Source organism: Lithohypha guttulata (genome assembly GCF_036872675.1).
Source record: "Lithohypha guttulata strain CCFEE 5908 chromosome Unknown scaffold_13, whole genome shotgun sequence".
Lineage (NCBI taxonomy): Eukaryota > Fungi > Ascomycota > Eurotiomycetes > Chaetothyriales > Trichomeriaceae > Lithohypha > Lithohypha guttulata.
Window position 1 is genome coordinate 1 of NW_027042762.1, and position 25459 is coordinate 25459.

Below are 25459 nucleotides of genomic sequence, written 5' to 3' on the forward strand. Positions count from 1 at the left end.
TGCCCTGTGTGAGACAGCTCACTGATAAGTTGACCAGCCTTACAATTCAACACGGACCTGGTCTTTGCGGACATTCATAGTCATCAGTTGGTGAACAGGAATCGATCCGCGTCGATTGCAGGAAAATCTCGAGTACATTGAATTTCGTCTGGTAGGTAACGATAGATAGTCGAAGTACTCACTGCAATAAATCTCTCTTCGTGTCAAAGCCAACGCATTTTGGGACAAACGGTTGGGCAGCATCTGAGGACGTTTTTGTCACTATCTTCACAGAAGAGAAATTTACAGCTTACCAACACAGGCAAACTCAGCCCAAGCCTTGCATGTTCATACACTTCCCAAGAAGTATACGTAGTCCTGCCTGTCCGGTCGAGCGGCCTGACAGTTCCAGATCTTTTCCACCCAGGGTGCGTTGAGAATGAGCCGGATCGAACTCTGTGTTCAAGTATGGCACAAGGTGAGCTCTTGCAGTTTCAGCAGTAGCAGGTACTAATGACGTGGTTATGTTTCTGGGCACATATTTGTCACCCTACCTAAGATGCCAGTGAAGACTTCGAGATGGTTTTGCGACATTGCCAGTTGGTGGCGGCGAAGGTGTATTTGTGGTTCGAGGACTCGCATGACAAGGCGGCCCAAGCAAGATGGTACCTATGCGCTAAGATACCACGTATTCCCAAGGTGATATTTCTCCAGCTTTTACTCGACACGCCACGAAGAAAGCTGCCAGCCGCATCATTCTGGTTGGTGGAATCGTAGGTGCAGGATATATAGTCAGCCAACCGTATTGCGCTAATGCATCAGATTTCCTAAGCATGGACCCGCCGACGTTCTGGGAATCTACTTCGGATGCCTTCATCTGGGATGGCTACAGCAAAACAGCACAAGACTATTCTTTGTATGAACCACCGGAGTCTCCTCTGCTGTTGAGTATCGCTAGATGTCAAAGACAATTTCTGAAGAAGGAGGACGGGTGGTGGAAGGTAGTGCTTGAGGAAAAATTAATAGGCGATGCTGAGCCGTACCAAATACCAGACTTCGAAGAAACGATTTGGAGCGACGCGCAAGCTAATGAATGGATTGAGGGGTTCTTCGACCAATGCCGCTCGTATCGCAACAATCTCATCGTCGTGGATGATGCTGATCATGACTTTCGAGATAGATTGGCTCTACCGAGTCCAGTGAGGACATCAGCTAGGCTAGCCACACTAGATTTATCCGGAATCAATGAGTCTTCTATATTCATCAGCGAGGGCAAGACCGTCAGTACACTTCAAAAGAAGGATATGGATCTCCTTTCAGCGAATATACTTCACAGGGGCTCACCTCAAATCTGGATTATAATTCCAGCTAGAGAGTCCTCAAAGCTTGAAGCATGTCTTTCGGAATTGACACCTTTATCCTATACTTGCGATCAGTTTGTTCGACATCAGAACATCTTGATTGATCCTCGAAGACTGAGGTTATGGGAGATTCAATATAGTATTGTGACTCAGAATCCTGGCGACCTGATTGTGACGGATCATTGTGCATATTATCAGACCTTTAATACAGGAGTTAGCCTTTCGGAAGCTGTGAATGGATGCGAGAGTACTTGGCGCCCACCTATCTCCTACCTGCCTTGCCACGGTCCTAGTACAACAGAGATAGAGGCCTGCTACAATGGCCAGGAACATGTTACCCACCTGGTGCAGGTCATGTTCTCAAAGTGTATACTGGAAGGGCCGGTGGACTTTCCTACAAGACCTTCAGCTAATCCAGCGGGAGAAACTCAAGTAGAACCTGTAACGGGTCCCAGGAGGAAGCGACCGCGGAGGAACAAAACCACTATACGCCTTTCGCCTGGACAAGATATTTCAGCTGCGCAGGTTCAGCCGCCCAGATCGTCCATAGAATATTTAGAGATTGCTGGGGATGATGATGACAGTAATGATCACAATGAAAGGTCGTCCAACAAACCGTTCGTCGCGGATGACATGTGTATCATGCTGACAGAGCATGATGCTCAGAGAAGGCTTGAGAGTCTCATCTCAGAAGCTATTGAATCATCACAGAAAGTGTTACGGATCTCTTTGCAAGAAGCACAAAGCTCCTTTATCCGATACAACTCTGATGTCAGCACACCGGACCAGGCTTACTTGAATGACACTGCCGTAGACGTTACAATGGATATGCTTACCAGTGCGACGACGACTTACCTAGCAAGCAGCGCCAGCAACTATGGCAGCCCTCCTCAGAACTGGGCGCTGGGTTATCTGGAGCTTGAAGAAGTGGAACATGTCCTCTTGCCGCGATGCTACAACAGGCACTGGGAGCTAGTCGTGATATCGCCTAAGGCACAACGGATTAGGCTGTATGGTCATGCCTCCGAAGACTTCGAGAAGTGGGTTGATAATTTCAATGTCACCACTATCTCCACAATGAGATCCGAGGTCTTGGCACCACGTTTTCCGCAGCAAAACAGTATCGATTGTGCTTTGGTGATGTTTGCACAAGCTGAAGTGCTGATTAACGATGAAGCTGAAGCAACGATACCTCAAGCATCTCTCGCACGAAGGTGTTTTTACTTGGCCAGAGTGGTTAGATGGTTACGGACTCGACAACTTAAGCCCGAGGCTTTCCTTCCTTTACTGAAGACTAGTGAAAGTCAAACTGCGGACTTACACTCTCCTTTCGTAGGGTCTACAACGAATGCCGAAGGTCGGTTCGACTTCGCGAGTCCTGAGGTGTTTGCAAGTATCGCCAGCTTTCGGCGTGCACAATCACGCAGCTTAGCGCCTCCTCCATCAACACTTTATGCAGCTTTGCAGCTTCTCGCTAGTGCTCATATCCAGCAAACTCAGTCACATTGGTATGTGACCCTAGCACACGTCATTCTCTGGCACGAGTTTCAAGCACGGCGGAGGACGATTAATGAAAGACACAGGAGAGAGTGTCTAAGGCGGAAGAGAATGAAATACAATGGGGAAGAAGCACCACGTGCACATACGAGGTGGGCGAGTACGGTCGCTTATGAAGAGATTCTTGCCGAGTTAGGCGCGTCAAGCAATATTCGAGAGCAAGATCTCAAAGTCCGTATCCAGGCAGGGAAAATAATGTCGAGGTTATTCGATGTAGTGGGTGACGGTATGCAGTACCCGCTCTGGATGCTTGCTTCCGAGCAGGAAGCTCAACGTATATCAGGACTACAGGATTTTGTGACGTTTGAGAAATACTTGGTACACCATAGGCCGCGACTGCTAGACCGTCGGTATGCGATATGTACTGGATTGCGCGTTGTGCTCGGTTTCGAGGTTGGACACCTGAAAATCGACTATATGGAGCCGTTTCAACTCCTTCAAGAGGAGCAAGATTCTGACTTACTCCTTACAAGTCTGGAAGCGGTCAATCAATGACCAGCTCACATCGACGGCTTGGCTGCCACGCAAGATGCTCCGCAACCAACTTTGACGAGAAAAGGACTTATTCCAGTGGTTGCGAGATGTGCATACACCTTGGTTTCCTAGGAGTAGCATAGAATGCTGGTCACATGAAAATCAGGATTTAGCAGCATATGAGAAGTTCGGCGTGGCTCGGGGTCATTCAAATGTGTGTCAATATTGGAAAGCAGGCACATTGATCAGTACCCGAGCACCTGTCGCTCGGACACAGCTATGAGCCCATGCCTCATCACACTGACCTGTTTTCGTGACTGGTGCCTTTCGTTGACACAATAGACTAAGATAAATGAACATATTACAATGATAGAATCCTCCACAGTTCCTTTACTCGCTTCTTGTGACTACTCGATGAACAAGCAAGCAAGCTCCTGAACGAGTGCAAATGAATGTCGGGAAAGATGGACGAATTGCTGCAATCGCCAAGTCTGTTACTACGCATACACTCGATGCTTCATCAGAGCTCACCACCCTTTGCATCCCAACCCGCTAGCTGCTTTACTAATACAATGACTCGATCTGTGAGGCGGGGCGAAGAGTGAACAACAACCAGAACAACAAGTCGAGTCTTCAGAACAGTCCATTCCATCAAAGGCACAGCTGGCATTACGAGCTTCGATAAGCGCCGCACTATAGATTATCTGTGAGATGACAGGTGTTAGTAAATGCACTGGCAGTATAGCATAGCAGGGAATCAATACTTGTAGCAGAAAGAACGTGTTAAAAAACTTCATGGTGAATTCAGCGATAACCGAGTTACACATTTTCGTCAATCCGACCGCTACATACTAATAGATGGCCTCTGGTGGCAAATCTTGACGATCACCAGAAGTGATGGGCAGTAACAAGGAGAAAACCCCTTGAAAAAGTGGTAGTTTATTGTTCTGCTACTTCTCCTAGCACAAGTTTTGCAGGTCAACACTAGCATCACTTCAACTCGTTCAATTCATCGTCGCAGTCGATTGTGCTGTCGTCACCACTCTGGGCATAAAACAAGTAGTGGAATCGCAATATTAAAAGGGCTACAAGGCTGACAAAGCTCGTTATCATGGTACTTTACAGCCAGGCTCGTCGACACCGAGGATCGTTTCTTCCTTCACACATCACCGATCAGTGACGAAGTCATGATTGTATCCAAGAGAAGGACATGGTTGTTGGGGACCATTGGCCTTATAGTCCTCAGTCTTTGCTATCTGACCAGGAACCCACAAACACCCCAAGAGCCGCAGGCAATATTACTTACGCATCGTCCAAACATAGTTAATACCTCAGACTTTGACGAGCGCGAGCTCTGCCCACCACCATCACTCGTTCTAAGTGACAGCTCTTTCCACAAACCCAGACTCTATGATCAATATTCTCAGATCACCCTGGCTAAGCATCCACCGAGTTGCCGCCCACCCACACCACTGTTTATCGGTTTCGCCTCACAAAGTTGCATGTTGGAGCAGACTCTACTTTCATACATAGCGGAGGGATGGCCGAGCGACCAGATACTGGTACTTGATAATAGCGGTTATTCCTTCGAAAACGCCGAACGATCCTCTTCACCCGATACACAGTATCACCTCAACTACACTAAACTTCAAAATGTCTACAATGTCGCAGTTTACAGTATACCAACAAGATTGACATTTGCGCAATATCAGAATTTTCTTCTCGAGCTCGCCAGGAGGAATAATATACCAGACTTTTATTGGTCACATCAAGATGTGGTGGTTAGAGCGGCCTCACACCTTTATTCCTCGTTGTTCGCAGGTGTTATTGCAGAGCAAAAGCTTGTACGCCAAAAGTTTGGAGGAGCTTCGAAAGAGTGGGCTTTTGGATTTTTTGATTATGATAATTTAGCACACGTCAACGTCGGAGCTGCTGAACTGATTGGTAAATGGGACTTCTTTATCCCTTTCTACCCCAGTGATTGCGACTACTATGGACGTGCTCGGAGACTTGGTCTGTATTTGTTTGATTTTCCGGCTGCTCGGTTCTGGGACATCGGCGAATGCGTTAGTGACCACACCACTCTATTCGCGTCGGAAGGATCACAGCAGGCTGAGAGCCTTGATCGGGAGCTCAGAGCAATGGACTCACGCAAGAGAGACAGCCACGAACGAAATACGTGGCAGGGCAGAACCACGAAAAATGAGAACGGGCTCGAAAATCACGACTTCGGTAAAGGTTATGCAATTCAGATCGATGCAGGTAGAAAATGGTTCTTCACCAAGTGGAAGACAAGATCTTGTGACATCTCAAGAGCGCCCTCAGCAGGCAGACTTCAACGCATTTGGATCAACCGAATCCGCCTTTGAGTCTTGTTACTGTCATTTTCAGAGTTGATAGTCGCTTCTATGCTGGAATGTGGTGCTGCTTAGTTCGCTTGGGACTCGATATGGCACAAACAGTGAGCGATCAAGTTGAGGAGGAGAGGTATAGAAACACCACCTAACATGGAAGAGGACTAAGAAAGGCAAGGGAAGTCAAAAGACACTCGTCGCAAGAGCCGTAGCCCAACATCACAGGGCTCCCTACACTGAAATTGGCAGCTCATGCCGTGAGCAAACTGCTCGTCACTGATATGCTCCCGTTCGTAGTGCCTAGCTCAACATTCCTTATTGTAAGGCACTTTTCCTGAGCAGAACTTGTCGAGCTCTGCTTTCAAGCACTGAATGTAGGCTAAGATCATCGTTTCGCTATGGGTTGCCTGGCTCCATCCATCATCCACTCCTTGTTGCAAGCCTCGCGCCAATACAATGGGATCCACCTTCATTGCAGCCGCTACTGCGCTCACCGAATCATTATATGAGACAATTTGATCCAGAAGTGTTTGGTATGTCTTGAGCTTTCCTCTGTCACAGCTGCACACGAACTTCGCACTCGAATACTGAAGAAGGCTCCTTCTCTTATTTGTATTCAGAATCCGTCTATACAGTTTGCGACCGAAGGCCCTTGTGGTAGTGCGTTCGTTCGAAAGCGTGACCTTTTTCGCAGTGAGGCAAGAGAGACTGAGTGCTACTAGGCGATAAGGACCTACAGCTGGCCACGGGATTCGCCATTCGTCGAGGTGTTGCTCATCTGTGAATTCAATCAGAAGGTGATCTAGTCGAGCTAGGGCCACAGCCGTCAGGAGATAGAAGAGGTCTGCGCCATGCCAAATATGTGGCCATCCTCCCCTGCGTGGTTCCGGATGTATGAGTATTCTTGCAGTTCGAGTGTCGCGACTCGCACGGAGAATCTGCTCAACTGGATCGTCTAGTGTATCTGGTGATCGAATGTCGTGGATCTCGGCTGAGACGATCAGGTCTTGTCCATCGATTTTGATTATGCACCGAGTAGTATCTGAAGTAGAGCTTGATATCATCCTCGCAATCAAATTCGGTACCATCAAGGCGAGCGAAGAACAAGGGAGAAGATATCGCGAGTAGTGACTGGTATGCGGCTGTTGATGGGGGTTGTGGTCGGTAAGTATGGGCTCTGGATGACGATATATATAAACGACTGAGTCGTACTTACCCAAGAATGCAGGCACGATGCGTTTGTGCCCTGGAATCATGGCTGTTATCGGAACCTAGCAATGCTGCTTTCGCTCAGCCGCTACACACCTGGAATCTCGCACTAATCACAGCCCTTGGCAGCCAGAAACACGTCCCGGTCTCGTGTGTTAGTTTGTTTTGAAGTACAGCCACGGCTGAAGCTATAATTGCATAACTGGCTCTCAGTCGTCGCCAAGGTACAGCACACACAAGCTATTCGCGGCTTGAAGCGATTCCGCAAGATTTGGTAACATGAGGTCACTCTCCCCTTCTCAGTATCTCCACCCAGTACCTAAATGCGCGCTCTACTTATTGGTGCTCCAACTTGTGTGTGTCGAAGGATGCTGTAAAGATGGTTGGACTAGAAGACACAGAAGGCGGAAGGGGCCAGGATGGAATGCTGCTGCGTTGTTGGGGAAGTACGCTGACCGCACCTTCCTCCCACCTAGCTTTCTCTCTCTCTTTTCCTCAGCTAGCATGTACATACAACACCATCCACTCTTCTATCTACCAAGAGCGTGTGTGAACGAATTTATGCTTCCAAGGGCGAGCTCAACAATCAGGAATGTGGTGCCTTGTCTGCGTAGTTTCGTATTGGGCCCATATTTGCTCGAGCTGGCCAATGCGGATTCGAAGACTCGAACAAGATGGTTGGGATGACTTGGATGAGTCGCATGACTTGGATGGAGTGGAGCCGTGGAACCGCTACGGATCTCTTTTCGAATTTCCGGACCTTGGCACATTAGACGCGAGAAAGCCACTGCTTCAAGCACCATCTTTATGAGTGCACACTACTCCAGCAGATACAGAGCTGACAGAACTGCTCAATGATCTAGCTCGGTTTGTGTTTTGCTTAGTCCCTGCAGTACGTTTTGTAAATCTTGTAGACCTTGCAACTTTTGGCGCTCACGTGTCTCATAGCCACGGAAACATGGAGGTTCTGTTGGCGGCCCACTTTTAAAAGCCGGTTCAGCGCCTGCTGTAAGACAGCTGCAGTGTTATCAGTGCTGTGAGAAGCGTTGGAGGCAGAATCAGAGTCGTCAGAACCATCGTCGGTGTAAATCTCTTCGTCAACGTATGCAGGCGGGTCGCCGCCGTGTACGTCTCTGTAAGTCCTAATGCTGTGGATGGCTGGCCTAGTATTGGTCGCGTTGATGGGTTTGGGAAAATCCATGCTTGTTGGGAAGCATATGACCCGATGAACTTTGACAAACTGCAGACACGGCGTGGCCTGACTCATATGCTAGATGTAGAAGAGAGCTCCAAGAACTCGACATCTCCGACATCAGAGAAGCATAATCACTTCAGTGCGCCACTGTGTTGTCGAGCAAATGCCAAATATGTCAAGCGCCATCACCGACCAGCAAGGTGCAATCTAAGTAGTGCCGCGACTAGTTCTCGACAGCTACCTGCGAGCCGCTACCGATGTGACCACCAGTTCAAAGCGATGCTTCAAGCATGAGCTGTCTCGTCCTTCGTCGAATTTAACGCTCCTTGCACTATCTGCAAATTGTCAGAAGCTGCCAGATTATGGGTTGTTCCGTGCAAGTTTGCTAGTGTTTACCGGTGGGAAAAGGCATACTCCCATGCCGATCGCAGTACCATTGAAATGTAGTTCCGGATCGGCGAAAAACGCACGTACGATGATCGAGTGATGGCTCATTCGTACCAGCCTGGAATCGCCTAGTCATTGATGGACTACCCAGAAGGCCTTCGTGGCAGAGCTCTAGATGGTTTTGCCAATACGATTGGCTTGGTTCGGACAGCTTGTAGTTGTGGAGACCCTCAGAGCTCGAGTGACTAACACATGCATTGTCCTTTCTCATATGCACGCTCGTTCTCTTACCTCTTGCTAGTCAGCTATGGTGTTGAGTGCAATTTCTGAAGAAATGTGCTGCGATACCGAGGACGAAGGCTACCTGTCAGATGAAAGCACATCAAGTGATATACCTCTTTCGATCTGGGCAGGTGAGGAATATGAGGGTCGCAGATACCATGCACTGCATGCTGGTAGATACCCTTTTCCCGACGACGAAGCAGAGTACGAACGCCTGGGTATCATGCATCTAGTCTGGAAATCAGTACTGGAAGGATCTGATACTCTTGCATTGATCAACGCGTCTGAGCCACTTACCGTACTTGATGTTGGCACTGGGCCAGGCGAATGGGCTGTCGATTTTGCCAGGCATCATCCGCATGCTATCGTCACTGGTATCGATCTAAGCCCACCACGACGGCTTTGGGCACCGCGAAACTTGAGATTCGAAATCAGTGATTTCGACGAACTGTGGCCCTCAACTAAGTATGACTTCATCCACGGCAGACTGCTGGCAGGTTCGATCAGAGATGCACCTACTTTCATGAGGAGATGTAGCGACAGCCTGAATTCAGGCGGTACTGTGGAGTTACAAGATGTTCTACCCTTCCGATGTGACGATGGCAGTTTGGCAGGAACCTCACTGGAAGAGTATGGAATTGCTATGCAGATCGCAGCAAGACGACGTGGACTGGATCTGGAGATCGCGCTTCAATATGAAGCTGCGATGCGAGCGGCTGAGCTGGAGAATGTACATTTCGAGATCAGGAAGTTACCCCTAAATGCTGGACTTGAGAACCCAGCTTTCCATCAGAGTGGAGGCCTTCTTGTGGAGAGTATACTGGTCGGGTTGAGCGGGATGTCGCTAAAGCTGTTGAAACAAGACTTGAATATGCAAGAGGAGGAGTACCAGATGCTGCTTTTCAATGTGCGGCAGGACGTTCGCAACCGGAGAATACATGCGTACTTACCAATGTTTGTCCGTCCATCCATTAAACCTGCACTGGAGGAACTAACAAGACTAGTGTCATTGTCTATGGTCGCAAACCACGCACATCACAGTTCTAGCATCGAGCTAACGACCGATTCCAGTCATCAGCACCACAGTTACATGACCCAATCAGTGCACTCCGACAATCTCGTTTTGGCGCTGCTCTTCATTGGTACCGGTATACCAGTAGTCTTCGATAGTACAGAGTCACCATGTGTATACCTAATATTAAAACAAATTCCACTTTAAAGCGCAACAGTAGGTGATGACTCGTTCTTCGATGCGCACGGTAGTGGCCACTTACCTAACATAGCGACGTTCCCGTGCTGAGGCGCTTTGCCCCACTACCCCGAGTTAGAATTCCTAGAGAAAATCTCTCCCTTCTCCAATCTCGAATAACTGTCAATGTCCTCTGTTGTGAAAGTCACAAATTACTCAATGCGACACACCGTCTAGCTGATTCCACTATGAAATTCAACCTAAGCGTTCAGGCTATTTTATTCTCTACCGAAGCCCTATAATCCTTCATTTTTTTCCTGTTTTTCTTATTTTCTATGCTTGGGTTGTCTGAGACGTAGGTGAATCCTCGCTTCTCGGGTTCTAGGGCCGGTAAAACTCGTTTCTTGTTGTCGTTGTTCTTCTCTATGTAGCTTAGGACAGCCGGTCGTCGATGACGCATTAATGGCAACAATTCATCGATTTTGCTAAAATGCACTTCGGTGGTAGTGGTGTCTGAGCTGACATAAACGACAGAGTGTGAGTCATGCCACCTCCATGTGAACTCACTCCAAGACTCGAAGCGACTGATAGCCAGAAGATATTGCCAATAGTGCGTTGCAAACGCTGACACCTTGGGTGATAGTAGCTGTCCTTTCATCCTCGGGTGGCTTTCGTAGTAACGCAAGCAGACTTCGATGTGGTAGATGATCTCTTGCTGCAGCGTATCATAACTGAGATCAATGCTGCCCCCATAAAAGCGCCACCATGTCAGGCATTCTAGCGCAAATGCAAGGTCAACTTTTTTGCTCTGAGTGACGGAAGCAAATTCGAAAGAAGTGTCGAAAGTGCGTGCTAACTCTTCTTGGATAATTTTAGGCTCAATATATCTGAGGAGCCTGATGCTGTGAATTGTCGTAGTCCCATCGAGTAGATTCAAAGGCCCCAACAATGATGAGTTTGGAATGTATGACATTATTGGAGTCGTACGTGAGTATCTTATCCATAGCGAGTGTCACTTTAGAGGTAAAGAGAACACCTTTTATTTGTACGATCAGGAATGTCTCAAGCTCAACGACTCGTCTTGCTTGCTTTGACCGACTAATTTGAGAAAGCTATACAAGTTCGTCGCAAGCGAGCCATGTGGAAAGTGACAGCTACGAAATGGTGCAGTAGTGCTGCGCCATTTCGAGATTGTGCGTGTGATCCCTGAGACGGGTTGCTAGGTAACTCTTCCATACGCACTAGTCTTTCTTAGCCAGGCACGCGGAGTTCCGAAAAGCTGAATGTTAAAGCAAAGCAACGCTTTTAGCAAACCCCTACGTGCCTAGCAATCAGCTGCCGCATACTTCCATGCGTCCGCCGTAGCCTCTGGGTTAGTGGCGTGGCGTGAGCGGTCTTCGACACGAAGCTTGACACGAGACGTGCTTGATTACATATTCTGCTGATCAAAATTGCAGTAATAGAAAGATCAGCGAGCCGAAGATGACTGGTAAGATGAGTTGGACCTTGGCTGTATGTCCTTAGGCGCTTGGAGGAGATCCTAGTTCGGAACCAAGATCCACAGGTCCAACTCATCCAAGGCCACACCTTGCTCAACGTAGCTCGACACTACTACCGCGGGACCACGGCAGAAGCTTGCTAGGTTACTAGCTTACGTCGCCAACAAGCTCGATAAGCTCGGATATATGCTATGGGGCTGGACTGAGCCATCGCCGGTCTCAATCTGACATGTTGTCGTTGCTTCAAAAGAGCGACAAACCAGCTCAATTCTGCCTAGCAAGCTTACATGAAGTTGTTCTCAAACAATGTCTTTCCATGGTCTCTCTATCTGCACAGAAGTGTCTTCTGGCGTCAGCATCCACGGCATTGTTATTGACCACAATCTGAAAGACCAGCTCGAACACGCTATAGGTCCAGGGGTGAAGAAGTTGTTATTGCAGCGAAGCCTGACTGCAGAGGAAACACTGAATCTGATTAACGCCGTTGCCATGCCAGCGAAAGACCGAGCCACACAGTCTATTTGGGCGAGGAGACGCCTCTTCGTGTCAGACGTCATCGCATTGGAGAATGCACAGCACAACTCGCCGCATACCACTCTTGAATTCAAACCTTCCCAGCCTACCAGGATCAAACTCGAAAACGAATTTATCCAGCGCTTAAAACTCGTCCTGGATGCGCGGGCTTTCTACGAACAATCCAAAGCTGTAGTTTGCTCGAGAAGTGTCAACGTGTATTTACTTGAGCCTATCATACATTACCTTAGCAGCACGGGTCGTTGGGAGTACTACGATTTTTGGATTTACCTAAGCCTGGCGATTACCCTCGAGAACTACATGCTCAGAACTCCTAAGATCTACCAAATTGGCGCTATCTCTCCGGACGTAACAGAGCAATATTTCGTGACCCGGTATTTCCTTACTAGGTTCCAAAAAACCGAGGTAGGGGCATACCGGATTAGCCCATGGAGTCAGCCAATATTGATGCAGTGTATCTGTATACAAGGTGGAGACTTAATTATTACCTTCATCATGTGGGATGAGTCCACGCAGATGGAGATTGAACTGGCAGTCGAACGGAAAGATCTCGTCGGAACACGTGTCCTGGAGCTTCTAAATTCCTGACAGCGAAATCCACACAACAGGCAGCGATAAAAAGGGGAACTGGACTTCGGTTCTTACAGGCACGACCTGGTGTAAGAGAGTCATCTTCTAACCAATGAATCCAAGTGACGAATAAAGCATAGAGACTGGCTTCTTTCGAGGTGATATGTTGTCTCATCCTCGGGGTCTTCGCTACTTGGCAGTGGAGTACATATCTGCATGACCATGCCCATGCAGAAGGTGTTTCGGCTCTCCATGTCGGACCAGCTGTGCAATACAGCAAACGGTTGGAAAAGTGACGTGTTACGTCCACGAAGATGAAGCCCAAACCCAGAGTCTATGTAGGATGCTGTGGTCGTCTTTTAAGAAACTGACGTCTGTCAGTTCTTTGCCATGCAGAAAGCGGCATATTTCTGGACCAGCAATGTCGCTGAACGGCCAATCTGTCGTTACGCGGCAATTCGACCTCAACTTTGACATTCGCATCGCCGTCGAGCAACCCTCGATGCGATCATATCCTATCCTCAGCCCTGTCAAGCTGGTCTCTTTAACAGTGGCAGATAAACAACCTGTACGTCGGTCAATACTTCCATGTTCGTTGTCAATATTCTAGTGCACGGGAAGTTCGACTCGCACCTGAGAACGATGCCGTGGAGATGCTACGCGTCGAGTGGCAACAGAACTTGGAGCTATCGAGAAACACGTGTGTCATGATGCATGGACACAAGATGTTGACAATAGAGTTTGAGAGAAAAGATTCCGTTGGCACAGACTCTATAGTACACTCACGATCAGAACGGACGATCAGCTTCATAGGAAAGATGAAGAGAAGACAGAAGAGCTTTCATGGATGCTCGATTATTGAATGTAGAATAGCGAACATTTTCGTTGTCAGGCAGTCAATGTGTGCCTAGCTCAGGTCTTTGCTAATCCACTTGCGCGAAGCGACCTTCTTGAAACCCAGGACCATCGTCTCTGCAGATGCTCGCAACTAGCGCGACGTACATAGCACACTAACGTCTGTTGATGAGAGACAGGACGGCAATCGAGGTCCGTTTTACTACCCTGATTGGTCAACATGTTCGTGGGAACACTCAATCACAGGCTACGCAGAAATATGCAGCACAAACATTGGAATATGAAGGTATATATTGGGTAGCAACTTGTAGCCAGAACCAGCCATGCCTATCATTGCTTCTAACATGCCATCTCCGTCAGTCAAACCAGAACACAAGTCCTACAAGCAAATATTGCAGCAAACAGTAGTGAATCTCATCTCCACACGATGTCTCCCGCCTGAGTACAAGTATACTGCGCCCAGGGAGCTGATTGCCAAGCTCTACGCTCACACCCAAATCGTCGTGTACCTCGACTGCAGCAGCTCGCAAGTTCCGGCTCCCAGTCTCTGGGTTCACTCTGTGTTGAACGGTGGACCGTTTGAAGGTTTTCTGGTAGACTCGATGGTCGGCGAGTTGTCGGCTCGCCAGCGAACCAAAGCTCTCGTTATTTGGGCGGTTGAACAGGAGAAACAAAGGGACGAGAAAAGACGTCAGAAATTCCGAGAATATACAAGCTGTGCAGCTCAATTCTATGCTGAGCTTCGGAACAACATACATCACTATGGTCGAAGCCATTGTCTAGCGTGTGGCACACCAATAACCGATGTGAATGTGGAAACTTGCTGTCGCGAATGGAGCGAGGTGAGGCGATTCGTTCAGGAGTTGTGTTAGAATAGACCAGCTGTGATTTCGACACTATTGGTGCTTGAAGTCACTACTCTAGAGGTATCGATGATTATTGCTGGGTGTATAAGCGAAATAGTTTGCGGGACAAGGGTTAGTCTCCTTTGAACTAAAGTGAACCTGCTGCAAAGCGCGCGCTTCGCCAGATCAGCTTGCTCGTTCAGCATTAGGCAGGGCCTACGCGGCCAGCGTAAGTGACGCTAAGAGCAGACGAAGTAGACCGAGGGGTTCCTTCAGCAACTTCCTTGTGCAGCTATGATTGATTGATGAAATGTGGTAGATGAAGGACTGATAGCAGAGCGTAGCAGATCCACAACGCCTGTTTTGCCTTGACCAGGTTGTACAGCAACCACCAGGTCAGCTGGGGCGCCACGTCAGCGATCAACAAGCATTAGGAAGCGGCTATGTCTCCACGCATCCAACTTCCACATATCCACTCAGGCTTGTGATTGGTATCAGCTCAGTAGCTCACGTCTCGATGCCGCTTCGCTAGTCCTCGGTTGGCTGCAACACGGATCTTAGTTGCATGATAGTATTCCTACTCTCTGAGGAGGTGGCGTCCGTGCACTGACGTGAGTCGTCCGCAGATGCTGTGAGAAGCTCCTGGTCACCTTGTAATGGTTCATCGACCGGTACAGACCGCCGCTCCTGCCGTTTTGTGGACTCGCGAACACTTTTCAGCCAGTTACGGCGTGCTTGCTGTAGTCGGCCGTGTATCACAGTTTCGACTGTATCTGGATCAAGGTTGTATTTTACGAACAATCCCGCCGACTTCTCTTTCAAGGACGTCATCGCGATCTCCCTTTCGTTGATTGGTATAGCCTTCCAAGGTTGGTCCGGATTTCCCCAGGTTGAAAATCCGACCATATCTCTGTTCACGTTTCGTGCGTGGTTCTGGCTCAATTAGCTGTCAGCGCCTGTGTTCGAAGTATCTACTGACCACGAGATTATCCCATTCAGTCCGGGAAAACCCCAATTCTTCCATGGCACGACTGATCAAGTCCCTAGGTTTTAACATCGCACAGTCTTGTCCCCAAAGCCAGCTCAACCAAACGATGTTCGCAATCACTCAGTTGAAGTTCTGCTGCCCGAACTTACTGATGACCGAGGCCTTCAGGCAGCTAATACCTCCAGTTCTAGGCGAAAATCTTGGCACGTAGGATGGCGGAGCCGAAATATTACCCCTCTTGTGTTTGCATGCAACAGAGAGTCAGTTTCAAATGGTTGCAAGACTAGCTGCTCACATCCTGTGTCACTCTGTAGTAGCGACAAACGCCACAATGCTAGAGCAAGAATGCCACTTGCATAGCATACGTTTGAATGCAGTCCTGATTCGAGCTACTTGTAGTGCCATCGATTGCTCTCGGTCATCACTGCTACTTTTCGATCTCTCTTAATGTCAGTCATGAACTCTGGATACTTCCTTCAACCATCCCAGCTCCAGTGCAGCCCAAAATGAATCTCGACATGGACTTGACAGTCAGCGAGCTTGATAGCAGTGCGCAAGCTTTTCAAGAACTGCAGGCAACACCAGCTTTACTGGTAGACATTGAGACTCTTCGACTTCGTGGAACACTTCCTACGTACGATAATGTCAATCAATTGCGTACACTTCATGCTTTCATGAATAAAGTGTCGTGGCTCAGTGAACGAGCTAGGCCTACACGCCTTGAAATCAATTTGTGCGGCTGTCTGGGCGAGACACTAGCACGTCTCAATTTCAGCACTATCACAGAAAGATTTGTGCGTGCAGGTCTGACACATGTACAAATAGAGTTGCCGCATCGAACTTGCAGGCCTCCATTCTCTATGCTTCCCTCTGGAACAAATGTCAATCTGTTAGCTTGGAGTGCCGAGACGAAGGGAGTGTGTCAACCTACTTCAATCGACGAGCCTCAGCACTTTGACCTTTCGGCAATCACGATTCAGGTCGATGCTGGATTCGATTGGTGTATCTTGGATGACTTGCCATGGCTAGAGTATCTTCACCTTATCATACGAAGGCCAATAACCACTGCTCGCTTAGCTGAGTGCATTCTAAGAGGCCCCGAGGACTTGAAACATCTCGTCATTGATGCCGAAATTCGACAGGACCTAAAGGCAGCAGTGAGGGATACCGTTCTCGATCACTTCGTAAACCTCAAGACGTTTAGCGGCCCACTCAGTCTTCTGCTACCTCGACCTCCCAAAGGGACGCTGGTATTTCCCCACTCTCTACAACACCTCGTGGCTTCGGTCCACAAAGGCGATAATCTCAATCAGCTCACGGAAGTAATTGAGATGTCCGAGTCTGTGCTAGACAGGTATTGCGTGAACTTGTGCAAGGAATGCGATATCAGCTGGACAATACGCTCCTGGTTCGTTGACAACCATGAGCGTGCTGGGCGGAAATGATAATCTTAAGAGGAAGTAGCTCAAATCCAACATGTCCTCGACCGAGTTGTGACTCGTTACTTGATATAAGCACGTCATAAAGGTGTGCTGAGGCTGTTGTTAACTTCATCCTCGAGCACCTTATCCTGAACCCAGATGCTCTCAACCGACTCCTCAGTAAGCTCTATTGTACTACCCGACGAAATTGCGATGTCTTCATTACCCGGCTTCTGTGGTCCACTTACAGCTCTGCCTTTCTTGAGAGATCTCTTCGAAGTCTCCAGAGGCTCATTCCGTCTAGCAGGGTTGTACATGACATCCTTCGCCCAAGCCGCGCTCTGGACTGCCGTCCATCTTCCAACCGTTCTCAGGTATAACAGTCCACGTAGAAGTCTGTGAAACTTTCGAGGCGTAACCCGAATGCATTGTTGTAGATTTCCACGTCGCTATGCTTGATAAGTCAGCCCGACTAACTTCCAGTCTTGAAGAGGAGTGAGCGCTTCCACCATGACCACACCTAGAGACCACATATCAACAGCATTTGAGTACTGGGCGGCGTCGCAAAAAATGCCGGTGCCAGGTACATGCTCGTACCGACGAAGCTGTCAAATAAACGAGTGATGTGTGTGGTGCTCGGAGATAGCTTGTGCGAAGCGAAGTCAGTGCGAATCCTTCAACTAAACATCGGCCAAACCTCGATGTTAGCAGAAGCGATTGTGGTATTCTCAACCACATACATTCGTGGTACGTCACCCCTTAATTCGGTATCAGCAATGCGATCTCAGCGGCCGCAATTTTGCGAGCATACAGGTCTTACCCGCTACTTCACGAGGTCGGTCTTATTGATACATAAACCCATTTTTCTTAGTATCGTTAGTTGGAGTCAAAAACGTACAAGATGTCGGAAGCCAAACGCAAGAAGCCTGAATCGCAGGAGGTCCCAGCTCCCAGATCTCAACCGAAAAAGTCGCCTGGGCAGGTCGACAACCGATCTGACAGTAAGTCGCCTGACAACCCTTCTGCTGACGACCCGGTGCCAGACAATCCGTCTGACACTGAGTCGGTCACCGGTCCGGGTAAGAAGCGAAGAGTCGAAGGAAGGGGCCTACCTACAGATGAGGCCATGTTAGATAAACCAGATACTATCTCTGATGATACCAAACAAGTCGATGAATCAGCTGGAGATCAAGTCGATGCACCAGAAGATGTGTTAGACGAAAAAGAACTACCACCAGTCAGTGCTGGATCGGCTGTAGGTGCTGGTGCAGGTCCCCTTTTTCCAGGCCTAGTGCCCAAGACTGTCGCTTTACTTGAGGGGCGATTCAGCAGCCGGTCATTCGTTAACCAATATGGACCAGACCACAGCCCGTGGTTCGTTATCGACAAACAGTTTTACGGTTCAGAGCAATATACCGAAAATCCTCGTGATGATAGTATCAACGGCGGAGAGATACAATGCCTTGATCGGGAGAAGTATCGTGTCCTGGATAGACCCTTGAATGTAGGAGAGCCGGCTACTAAGCTCCATGAGGTGCAAGGCATCTGTGCAGTCGTATGCCAGCTTCCTCTCGAAACTCAGGCAAATCCAATGCAAACGGCAAAGTCCCTGGACCCTGATATCGTCAAGATGACATCCAGGTACCCGGATTTCAAAGCACGCCAGAAAGCTATCCGTAACAGGGAAGTATCGCTTGGTAAGTATCCTACGACTTACGTGCTAGCACAGTTTAAGCAACCGGTGCTCCAGGAGAACAAAGTGAACAAGACAAGAAGTTGGGAAAGTAGCTCTAGATACCGTGCTCTTCATGGTGTTAGTCAAGTTTCGGCCGAGAAAGCTATCTACAGTTGTGTCTCAAGTCGAGCTGAGCGCTTTCTGAAGTGGTATCGTATGAGGCACCCGAACGAATTTGCGTTGCACGAAGAGGCTAGTCGACTGAGCCCGATGAGAGAGTCACCAGCAAAGTCCCTGTCGCCCGTGCCTCAAACTGAAATAGTTCAAAGCATCGAGCGATCACCACCGCTTGCGTCATCTGCCACCAAGCAACCACTATCGTCAAAGACAAAAGTGCAAGAGGTTGCCAAATCGGAAGGAAGACCAAGCCTAAGCCCAAGCCCAAACCCTTCCGAAGATGATGATGACGAGCCTCTCACAGAGGAAGAGTATCGGCAAGAGGTTGAATTGGCCTGGAGGATGCATAACAACGTCAACATCAAGGACGATCTAAGTACCAAGCAGAAAAGGAAATTCGATACTTTTTATGCCATGATGGCACAGCTTAAAGGCAGTAAGCAGTGATTGAAGTCTGCCTAGAACTTGAATACGCGCGCATATGTACCGCTCCTTTAAGAATAAATATGTCGCTCTTTTACGATCGTATACGAAAAGTTGTATCTTGCAGAAATACCTCTATTGATTCAGTGTTTGATTACCTACTCCTTATACCCAACCCAGCCTACGAGGATCAAAACGCGGTGCCCTATCCACCTCATCGTCGCAGCCCATGACCACCGAGCCAGACGTACCCCTAGTGTTTTAGGCGAAAGGTAAACGTGGTAGCTAACGAACGAATCGTAGATAGAGTTTATCTACCGAATGTGTCACAAATCACAGAATATATACATGTTCTTTACAACTCAATCAACAATTAAGCTTCAAATCCATGTCACCCTGCACTGAGACTCAACTTTCAGTCCTTTCCTTACACGGAAGGAACAGAACCCGGTGACCAATTACAGCCTACTGCCACACCTCCCATACCTGCGTTTGTATCCCCCTTCTCTTCATCGGATGTCCCCGCATCCTCGCCCCTAGGATTATGCCGACCCTCGACAGATTCAACAAGGTTCTCTGACTGCATCCGTTGGCTTGGGTCTTCGGGAGAAACCGCGCGTGCACGCCAACCTGAATAGAAGGAATGATCCTTATCGCGCCTACCGGAACTCGGCTTAACGTAATTGTCCACACGTGTTGCGCACTCGTTTGCGCTACGACAACCTGATCAGCATGAATCTTCATTCAGGTTAGGAACTCACTGTGTGCTATCAACAAGTTGCTGACAATATGTGTCCCAAGTTGATTTCCGAGTTGCCAAGTGTTGAGGGTTGGTGGTCACCTTGAGTATAGACTCTTTAGGAGTCGCACGACCACGATTGACCCTCCGGGCGTATATAGTGTCTGTCACTCCTTCCGCTGCATTAAACCCCCTCTTCAGTCTCCGGGAAGTTTCTTTCTGTGCAACCAATTCGCTGCTTAAGCCGTAGTCAGCCATAACAGCAGCGAAGTCCCTCAGCATTTCGTCAACGAACTTCGTCATGTTATCACCACTGACGCCATACTGTGCACGCGTGATAGAGCCATGGATGTACACAGCTTTAAACTTATGCAGCAATGCCGCGATCGACTGTTTCAACTCCGTAATTTCGGAGACCGCCTTGGTATAGTCCTCAACCTTGTTGTCGTCGTACTTGACCAGTCGTGTCAGAGCTCTCTTCAGGACTTCTTGCTCGCTTTTTGCCTTGCCTAGCTCGACTTCAAGCATGCATGCCACGCGTCGCTGTGTACCATATCTTTCCAACGCGTCAACCAGTTGATGACTGAGGGAGATAATCGTCCTCTCATTCATGTTGATCCTAATGGTCGTTGTTGTTGAGCACTCTAAATCCAATGATCATCTTGGTCATTCATATACACCACAGCCTACTGCACGTGATATTCCGGATTGGTAACGAGCCAGTGAAAGAGCTACCACCACGTTCAGTGGCAATCCTTGGCATGCCACTTCATCTGGTGGTGTTTGGTAGACTACTTTCGTCATAGGGAATACCCTGCAAACCAAACAGACAGTAAATCTTGGCAAGATGTGCTGATAGTAGTCGGATGCACTCATCGGCGTGGCGGTCCTGGATTTCGACTCTGAAGCTACGACCATCATGAACAGCGTAGTCTCCGAACCACCTCATGGAATACACTGACATCTCAGCGATGGGATGGCTATACCGTCGAAAACTTTTCTCCGCAATACGACATGTTATAGTGGCGGGAAGATAGTGAAGTCGCTTCTTTTGGAGGCGATCGAGGATGTCTTGCCAAGCTAAAGTACTGGTAAACTGCTGCTGGCTATCATCACGCTGAATAGACTCGCTAACAAGGTCGATACGTAGGTCGAGACGATCCAGCTTCGAGGCACGTCGGAGCATCTTGTGGAGATGCTGTATATTCCTGCGGCAGTTTTTCCATGGTACTCGGACATAAGGCTTGAGTTTCCTCCAAGCTTCAAAGCTGGGCCAAGGTATGCTGGCCATGCTACGGCAGTTGCAATTCCAAGATGGTTGTAGAGACCAGCATTTTCCAGATCCAGGCCAAAGCCGCGTGCGCGGGGCGCATCGCCTCTGCAATGCCCACCATTTGACCAGTGCTCGAAATCGCTGACAGACTTGTGCGGCGGGATGCTGTAAGATCTCGGACTGACGACGTTCTCGCATTCGCCGGCAACATTCCATAGTTCTACCAATGGGCATGGGACCGAGTCTTCCAATACGTAACCAACTATGGGGAATAGTATCTCGTTTGGTGGTCGTAGGAGCGTCATACTGGGTTGGTTGAGGATAGTTGCCAGAATCTTGGTGTTCCGCGACAGTTTATCATTGACACCCACACATTATCGTAGCCACACTTCCTGAACCAATTTATCGAGCGTCGGTTTGCAGCTTTGACGAAAAACCTTCAGCGCAGTATGGACAGCCTTCCAGCAGAGATTCTGCTTGCCATTTTTGAACGCGTAATGTTGCAAGCAGACTTTACTGATTAAGCTAAGTCGTTCACAGGTGCCGCCGAAAGAGATACCAAGGATGCTACGAGTGTGTCGCCGTTGGCAGGAGGTTGGGAGACACCTTGTATATCAAAGGATGACCTTTCCTATGGCTCGCTGCTGCTCTTACTGCCACCCACGCCGATTAGGCGAGTCAACGGAGGCGCAGCGTCTCAGAGTTATGCAAGCCTTATTGAATGCCAGTGTAGCGAAGCATATCAAAACACTCAGTATCACAGCTCGCGATCCCAACTGTGCATGCAACGAGGTATCATCTAATTCTTGGCGGAAGGCTAATTTCCGACGGCTGTGCATAGCTACATTATTGACTATTTTGCCATATGCTCAACACCTGCAAGCTCTTCATCTCGAAGCGTGAGTGTTATGAACAACAATCCCGCAAGGATATTGACATTACTTAGTGTAACTCTACCCCGATACATCGGTGGAATGCATGCCGGTAGTCTGCGCCATCTCAGTCTCCTTGCAGATGATTATCAGCTGAAAGTTCCGTCGTTGCCGAGACTCGAAATGATGAAGATATTCTTGCGTGGCCGCATATCGCTCGCGGCGAACACCTTACCGTCTTTCGTTGACTTTGACATCCTGCCCCGTTTGTCGACACTCGAGATTGAGGGAGACATGTGGAGTGGTTTTGGAGCTCTGTTTACCGGGAGCACTTCGTCGTTGACGACATGTGTGCTCAAGGGAGCTTTGGTGCTTAATCAAGCTCTGAATACCTTCTTCGACCGCATTTCTACAAGCTTACAGTACCTGCATTGCTGCGGTACTCATTTTGTTACGGGGTTTACAGTCCGTCTTAAGAGTTTAAAGTATCTAGCCCTACACAGGGTTGTGCTCTCTGGTGCACAATTTCCTTTCCAATACACTAACCTAGAGACATTTTGTCTAGAGCCGGACGAGATTTACACTTTGAGCAGCAATTCTGACATGGCTTTGAATCACACCATGGTTGCTGCCCTGGATCAGGTCCGAGGTCTGAAGAATCTCTTTCTGCGATCAAACATGGCTTGGCCCCCAACCAGATCGGTAGTCGACGCCATCAGATCGTCCCGGATCCACTTTCTCATGTTAGACGGGACTGTCATTCTTGACCCTTTCGACGAGCATAGTGATGAGGGCTACAGCAATCTCCGTGCACTGGCACAAGTCGGCGGCTACATCAAGGTAAGCCACTGGCCATTAGACACTGACGTGATACTGACATGCCTTCTTCCAGCATATTCGGCCGGTGGTACGCAGTGTTAACTACAACCACGAGTACAGAAGTCGTAAAGCCGCCTTCGAACATGCTCATCTGCCCACGCTGTGTGTTCAAATCTACAACGATTTGATATCACAAGGCAGTAGCATGAAATATTAGGACCGTCCACTCGATAGAGTGGGAGATGGACTATTACCATACAATGTAGTCGTGTCTTAAATCTTAAAGACGTTACACCACGATACTTAGAACTCTTCTTCCACACAATCGTTGTTGTATGATGTCGTCCAAGACAGTCCTTTTACATTATAATCGTCCTGTCGACCTCGGTCGATTCCTTATCAACGTTGCTCTCCTGGTGCTCATAGTATTGGTATCGAAAAACCATAATTCGTGGTGGACGAACGACCATGACTGGTTCGTCCTTGGCGGAGTTGTCGCGGCATGTGCTGTGAGCTTGTTGCGCAGTGTCCTCACCAATCAATGCAAGGACGGAAGCAGTTCACTCCAAGTCACTGTCATCCTCTTCACACTGCTCGAAGCTGGTTTGTTGTCGGTTGTCCTAACAATGCTTGTGCAAGAGCATCTGTTAATTAAGGAGTGTTACGAAAAACCTTCTAATGGGTCGTGCAGATACGTGGTAAGTCGGGCTACCTATGAACGCCGCTGTTGACTGACAGAAATAGGTTGCTATCGTTACCATCATCGCCGCGTCACTATTTCTAAATTTATGCGTAGCAATTACGTTCACATTGATCGCGGTCTATGTGCCCGTGTCAGATCGAACCATCGACAATCGAGAGTCTATAGCGACATACTATTAGATTCGAGTTATGAGTATAAGCTTCCGGAGGGAGAGGTTTCTTAGATAGACTATCGTAAAAATCAGCTATAGATACATGGTTAGATGTGTCATGTAGTAGATCCAACTTTGGGTTTAGCAGTCTACAGTATCTACAGAATTGAATGAAAGTTACTCGAATACTAAGGTACACATTAAGGTACACATCAATATCACCTCTGCGTGAACCTAGCTCGTCGCCACCTGTAAGTTGTTCAAAAGTTCTGATACGCCTTTCGACCTCTATCTATAAGTATTTGTTCTGCGAACAAGCCTTACCGGAATCGTAAAACTAGGCACGGTGACGTGGAGTACCAAGTCGCCATCGTCTTGCATTTGGCCACTCGAGTAGATGAAAGGTTCTACCCGAACACTTGCTGGCTGTACTAAGGTGAACGGATGTTGTCCTTGGTTATGCTTAGAGTGACGATCTTTCGTAGCAATAGACTGGAGGTAGATCGAAGCTGACCGGAAGGTATCCTCGATGACGACCACATCTGGCCATTCAAACACGGAACGAAAATTGCCTCGATGGTAACAAATGTACTCGCGGAGATTCCTGCCGTGCTCTTGACCCCGTGCACACAGCTTGCACTGCCATGTATCACGACTCTCGGTGACCGTGCATGTCGAACACTGTTGAACGTGTCGAGTAAAGTCTCTCAGCATACAGCTCTCATCAGCTCGGGGCCAACGAGGCCTCGTTGTTGCGAAGTGCACCTTCTTTGGTGTCATGTTGTTTCGTGGCTGTTCGCAAAGGTCGAACCGAACCACAACAAGGAGTCCCATATGTAGGTAAGAAGAAAAACCCACGCATTCTAGTGGAACACACATGACATAAAAACTTCCTCGACCACCGCAATCCGCAAGGAAGCCTCGGTATGGCTACCATGTCGAGCAAAGCGCAGCAGAACCATCTGAATTCCTTCAGAGCTCTAATCTCGTCCATTTCGTCCTCGGCGGTGATGCTGATGGTCAGTTTGCTCATCTATGCAACATCAGAAAGATCGCCAAAGCTTGGGATAATCTTGTATGTGGTGACACTACTGAACATAGATTTGATACTAATGAGGTCCAGTAACTCACGTCACTATGCTTTCGGTGGATTACCAGTTGATAGATCGCAGAAGCACACGCTACTCGAGAAGATTCTTGGTGCTGTTGTACGACCAGAGAAACAGATTCTGGACGATTGTGGCATTGAGGCAACACTTTTCCTGCGGTTTATACGCACTTTACGCGATACCTTCGGCGTAGCTGCGCTAGTTATCACGCCATCTCTCAGTTGTTTCAACTATTTTGCTCGACGCAACGATGCCTCTTGGGAGATCCTTAACCAGCTCACGTGGTCGAATGTGCCCCCACAAGACAATCGTTCGTATTGGTTATATGTCGGTTACCATGTATTACTTCAATGTTTCGTCCTCAACATGATCAGTCGAGAGCTCGAGATGGGGTCGAGCTTGTGTCAAAGATGGCAGGAAACCTGTCGAGGAGAGAAGAATTCAGTTCTTGCTGTACAAGGCGTGCAGGAAGACCTTCACACGTTCATGGACGCATAGATTCTGCCAGAGCAGTGGCACCGCAATTTGAGAAGCTCGGATTTCTTAACTCGGAGAGACCTTCAGAACCAAGTTTACATGACACGACTTCGGATTCTGGTTAGCGCACTCGAGCGCAGGAAGACGGCCTTCCTGCAAGCGCTGAGCAGATATCCAACAAGTAAGGCTCTGACAAGCACCATAGTTGATGCCAGATTCGATGAGCGGAGACCGTGGCTAGATGTCTGTTGTAGATCACTGCCTGCAAAGGTTGGGGCAAGACTTTGCTCATTAAGAGATCTCTATGGGGAGATACTGAAGCTTAGTTTGAAGACTATGCAA

General features: G+C 48.5%; 7 protein-coding genes across 7 annotated transcripts; 6 read left to right on the plus strand and 1 right to left on the minus strand.

Annotated features, from left to right (window-relative positions):
- Positions 1 to 812: 812 nt before the first annotated feature.
- LTR64_008749 (uncharacterized protein) lies at positions 813 to 3392 on the plus strand (the record flags this gene model as incomplete). Its single annotated transcript, XM_064903058.1, is given in 2 exon segments — positions 813 to 2554; positions 2573 to 3392. 2 exon segments carry the CDS (start codon positions 813 to 815, stop codon positions 3390 to 3392), a joined length of 2562 nt encoding a protein of 853 aa, XP_064750518.1.
- A 5431-nt stretch (positions 3393 to 8823) lies between these two features.
- On the plus strand, positions 8824 to 9845 carry LTR64_008750 (uncharacterized protein; the record flags this gene model as incomplete). The annotated part of the gene is made up of 2 exons (XM_064903059.1): positions 8824 to 9752; positions 9803 to 9845. 2 exons carry the CDS (start codon positions 8824 to 8826, stop codon positions 9843 to 9845), a joined length of 972 nt encoding a protein of 323 aa, XP_064750519.1.
- A 1947-nt stretch (positions 9846 to 11792) lies between these two features.
- On the plus strand, positions 11793 to 12608 carry LTR64_008751 (uncharacterized protein; the record flags this gene model as incomplete). Its single annotated transcript, XM_064903060.1, has 2 exons — positions 11793 to 12425; positions 12474 to 12608. The coding sequence occupies 2 exons, from the start codon at positions 11793 to 11795 to the stop codon at positions 12606 to 12608; spliced, it is 768 nt and encodes a 255-aa protein (XP_064750520.1).
- A 4992-nt stretch (positions 12609 to 17600) lies between these two features.
- LTR64_008752 (uncharacterized protein) lies at positions 17601 to 18998 on the plus strand (the record flags this gene model as incomplete). The annotated part of the gene is made up of 2 exons (XM_064903061.1): positions 17601 to 18396; positions 18424 to 18998. 2 exons carry the CDS (start codon positions 17601 to 17603, stop codon positions 18996 to 18998), a joined length of 1371 nt encoding a protein of 456 aa, XP_064750521.1.
- A 403-nt stretch (positions 18999 to 19401) lies between these two features.
- LTR64_008753 (uncharacterized protein) lies at positions 19402 to 20325 on the minus strand (the record flags this gene model as incomplete). Its single annotated transcript, XM_064903062.1, has 2 exons — positions 19402 to 19687; positions 19736 to 20325. The coding sequence occupies 2 exons, from the start codon at positions 20323 to 20325 to the stop codon at positions 19402 to 19404; spliced, it is 876 nt and encodes a 291-aa protein (XP_064750522.1).
- Positions 20326 to 22044: 1719 nt separating this feature from the next.
- On the plus strand, positions 22045 to 22894 carry LTR64_008754 (uncharacterized protein; the record flags this gene model as incomplete). Its single annotated transcript, XM_064903063.1, has 2 exons — positions 22045 to 22698; positions 22751 to 22894. 2 exons carry the CDS (start codon positions 22045 to 22047, stop codon positions 22892 to 22894), a joined length of 798 nt encoding a protein of 265 aa, XP_064750523.1.
- Positions 22895 to 24466: 1572 nt separating this feature from the next.
- Positions 24467 to 25138, plus strand: SPO75 (sporulation-specific protein 75; the record flags this gene model as incomplete). The annotated part of the gene is made up of 2 exons (XM_064903064.1): positions 24467 to 24606; positions 24655 to 25138. 2 exons carry the CDS (start codon positions 24467 to 24469, stop codon positions 25136 to 25138), a joined length of 624 nt encoding a protein of 207 aa, XP_064750524.1.
- Positions 25139 to 25459: the final 321 nt, after the last annotated feature.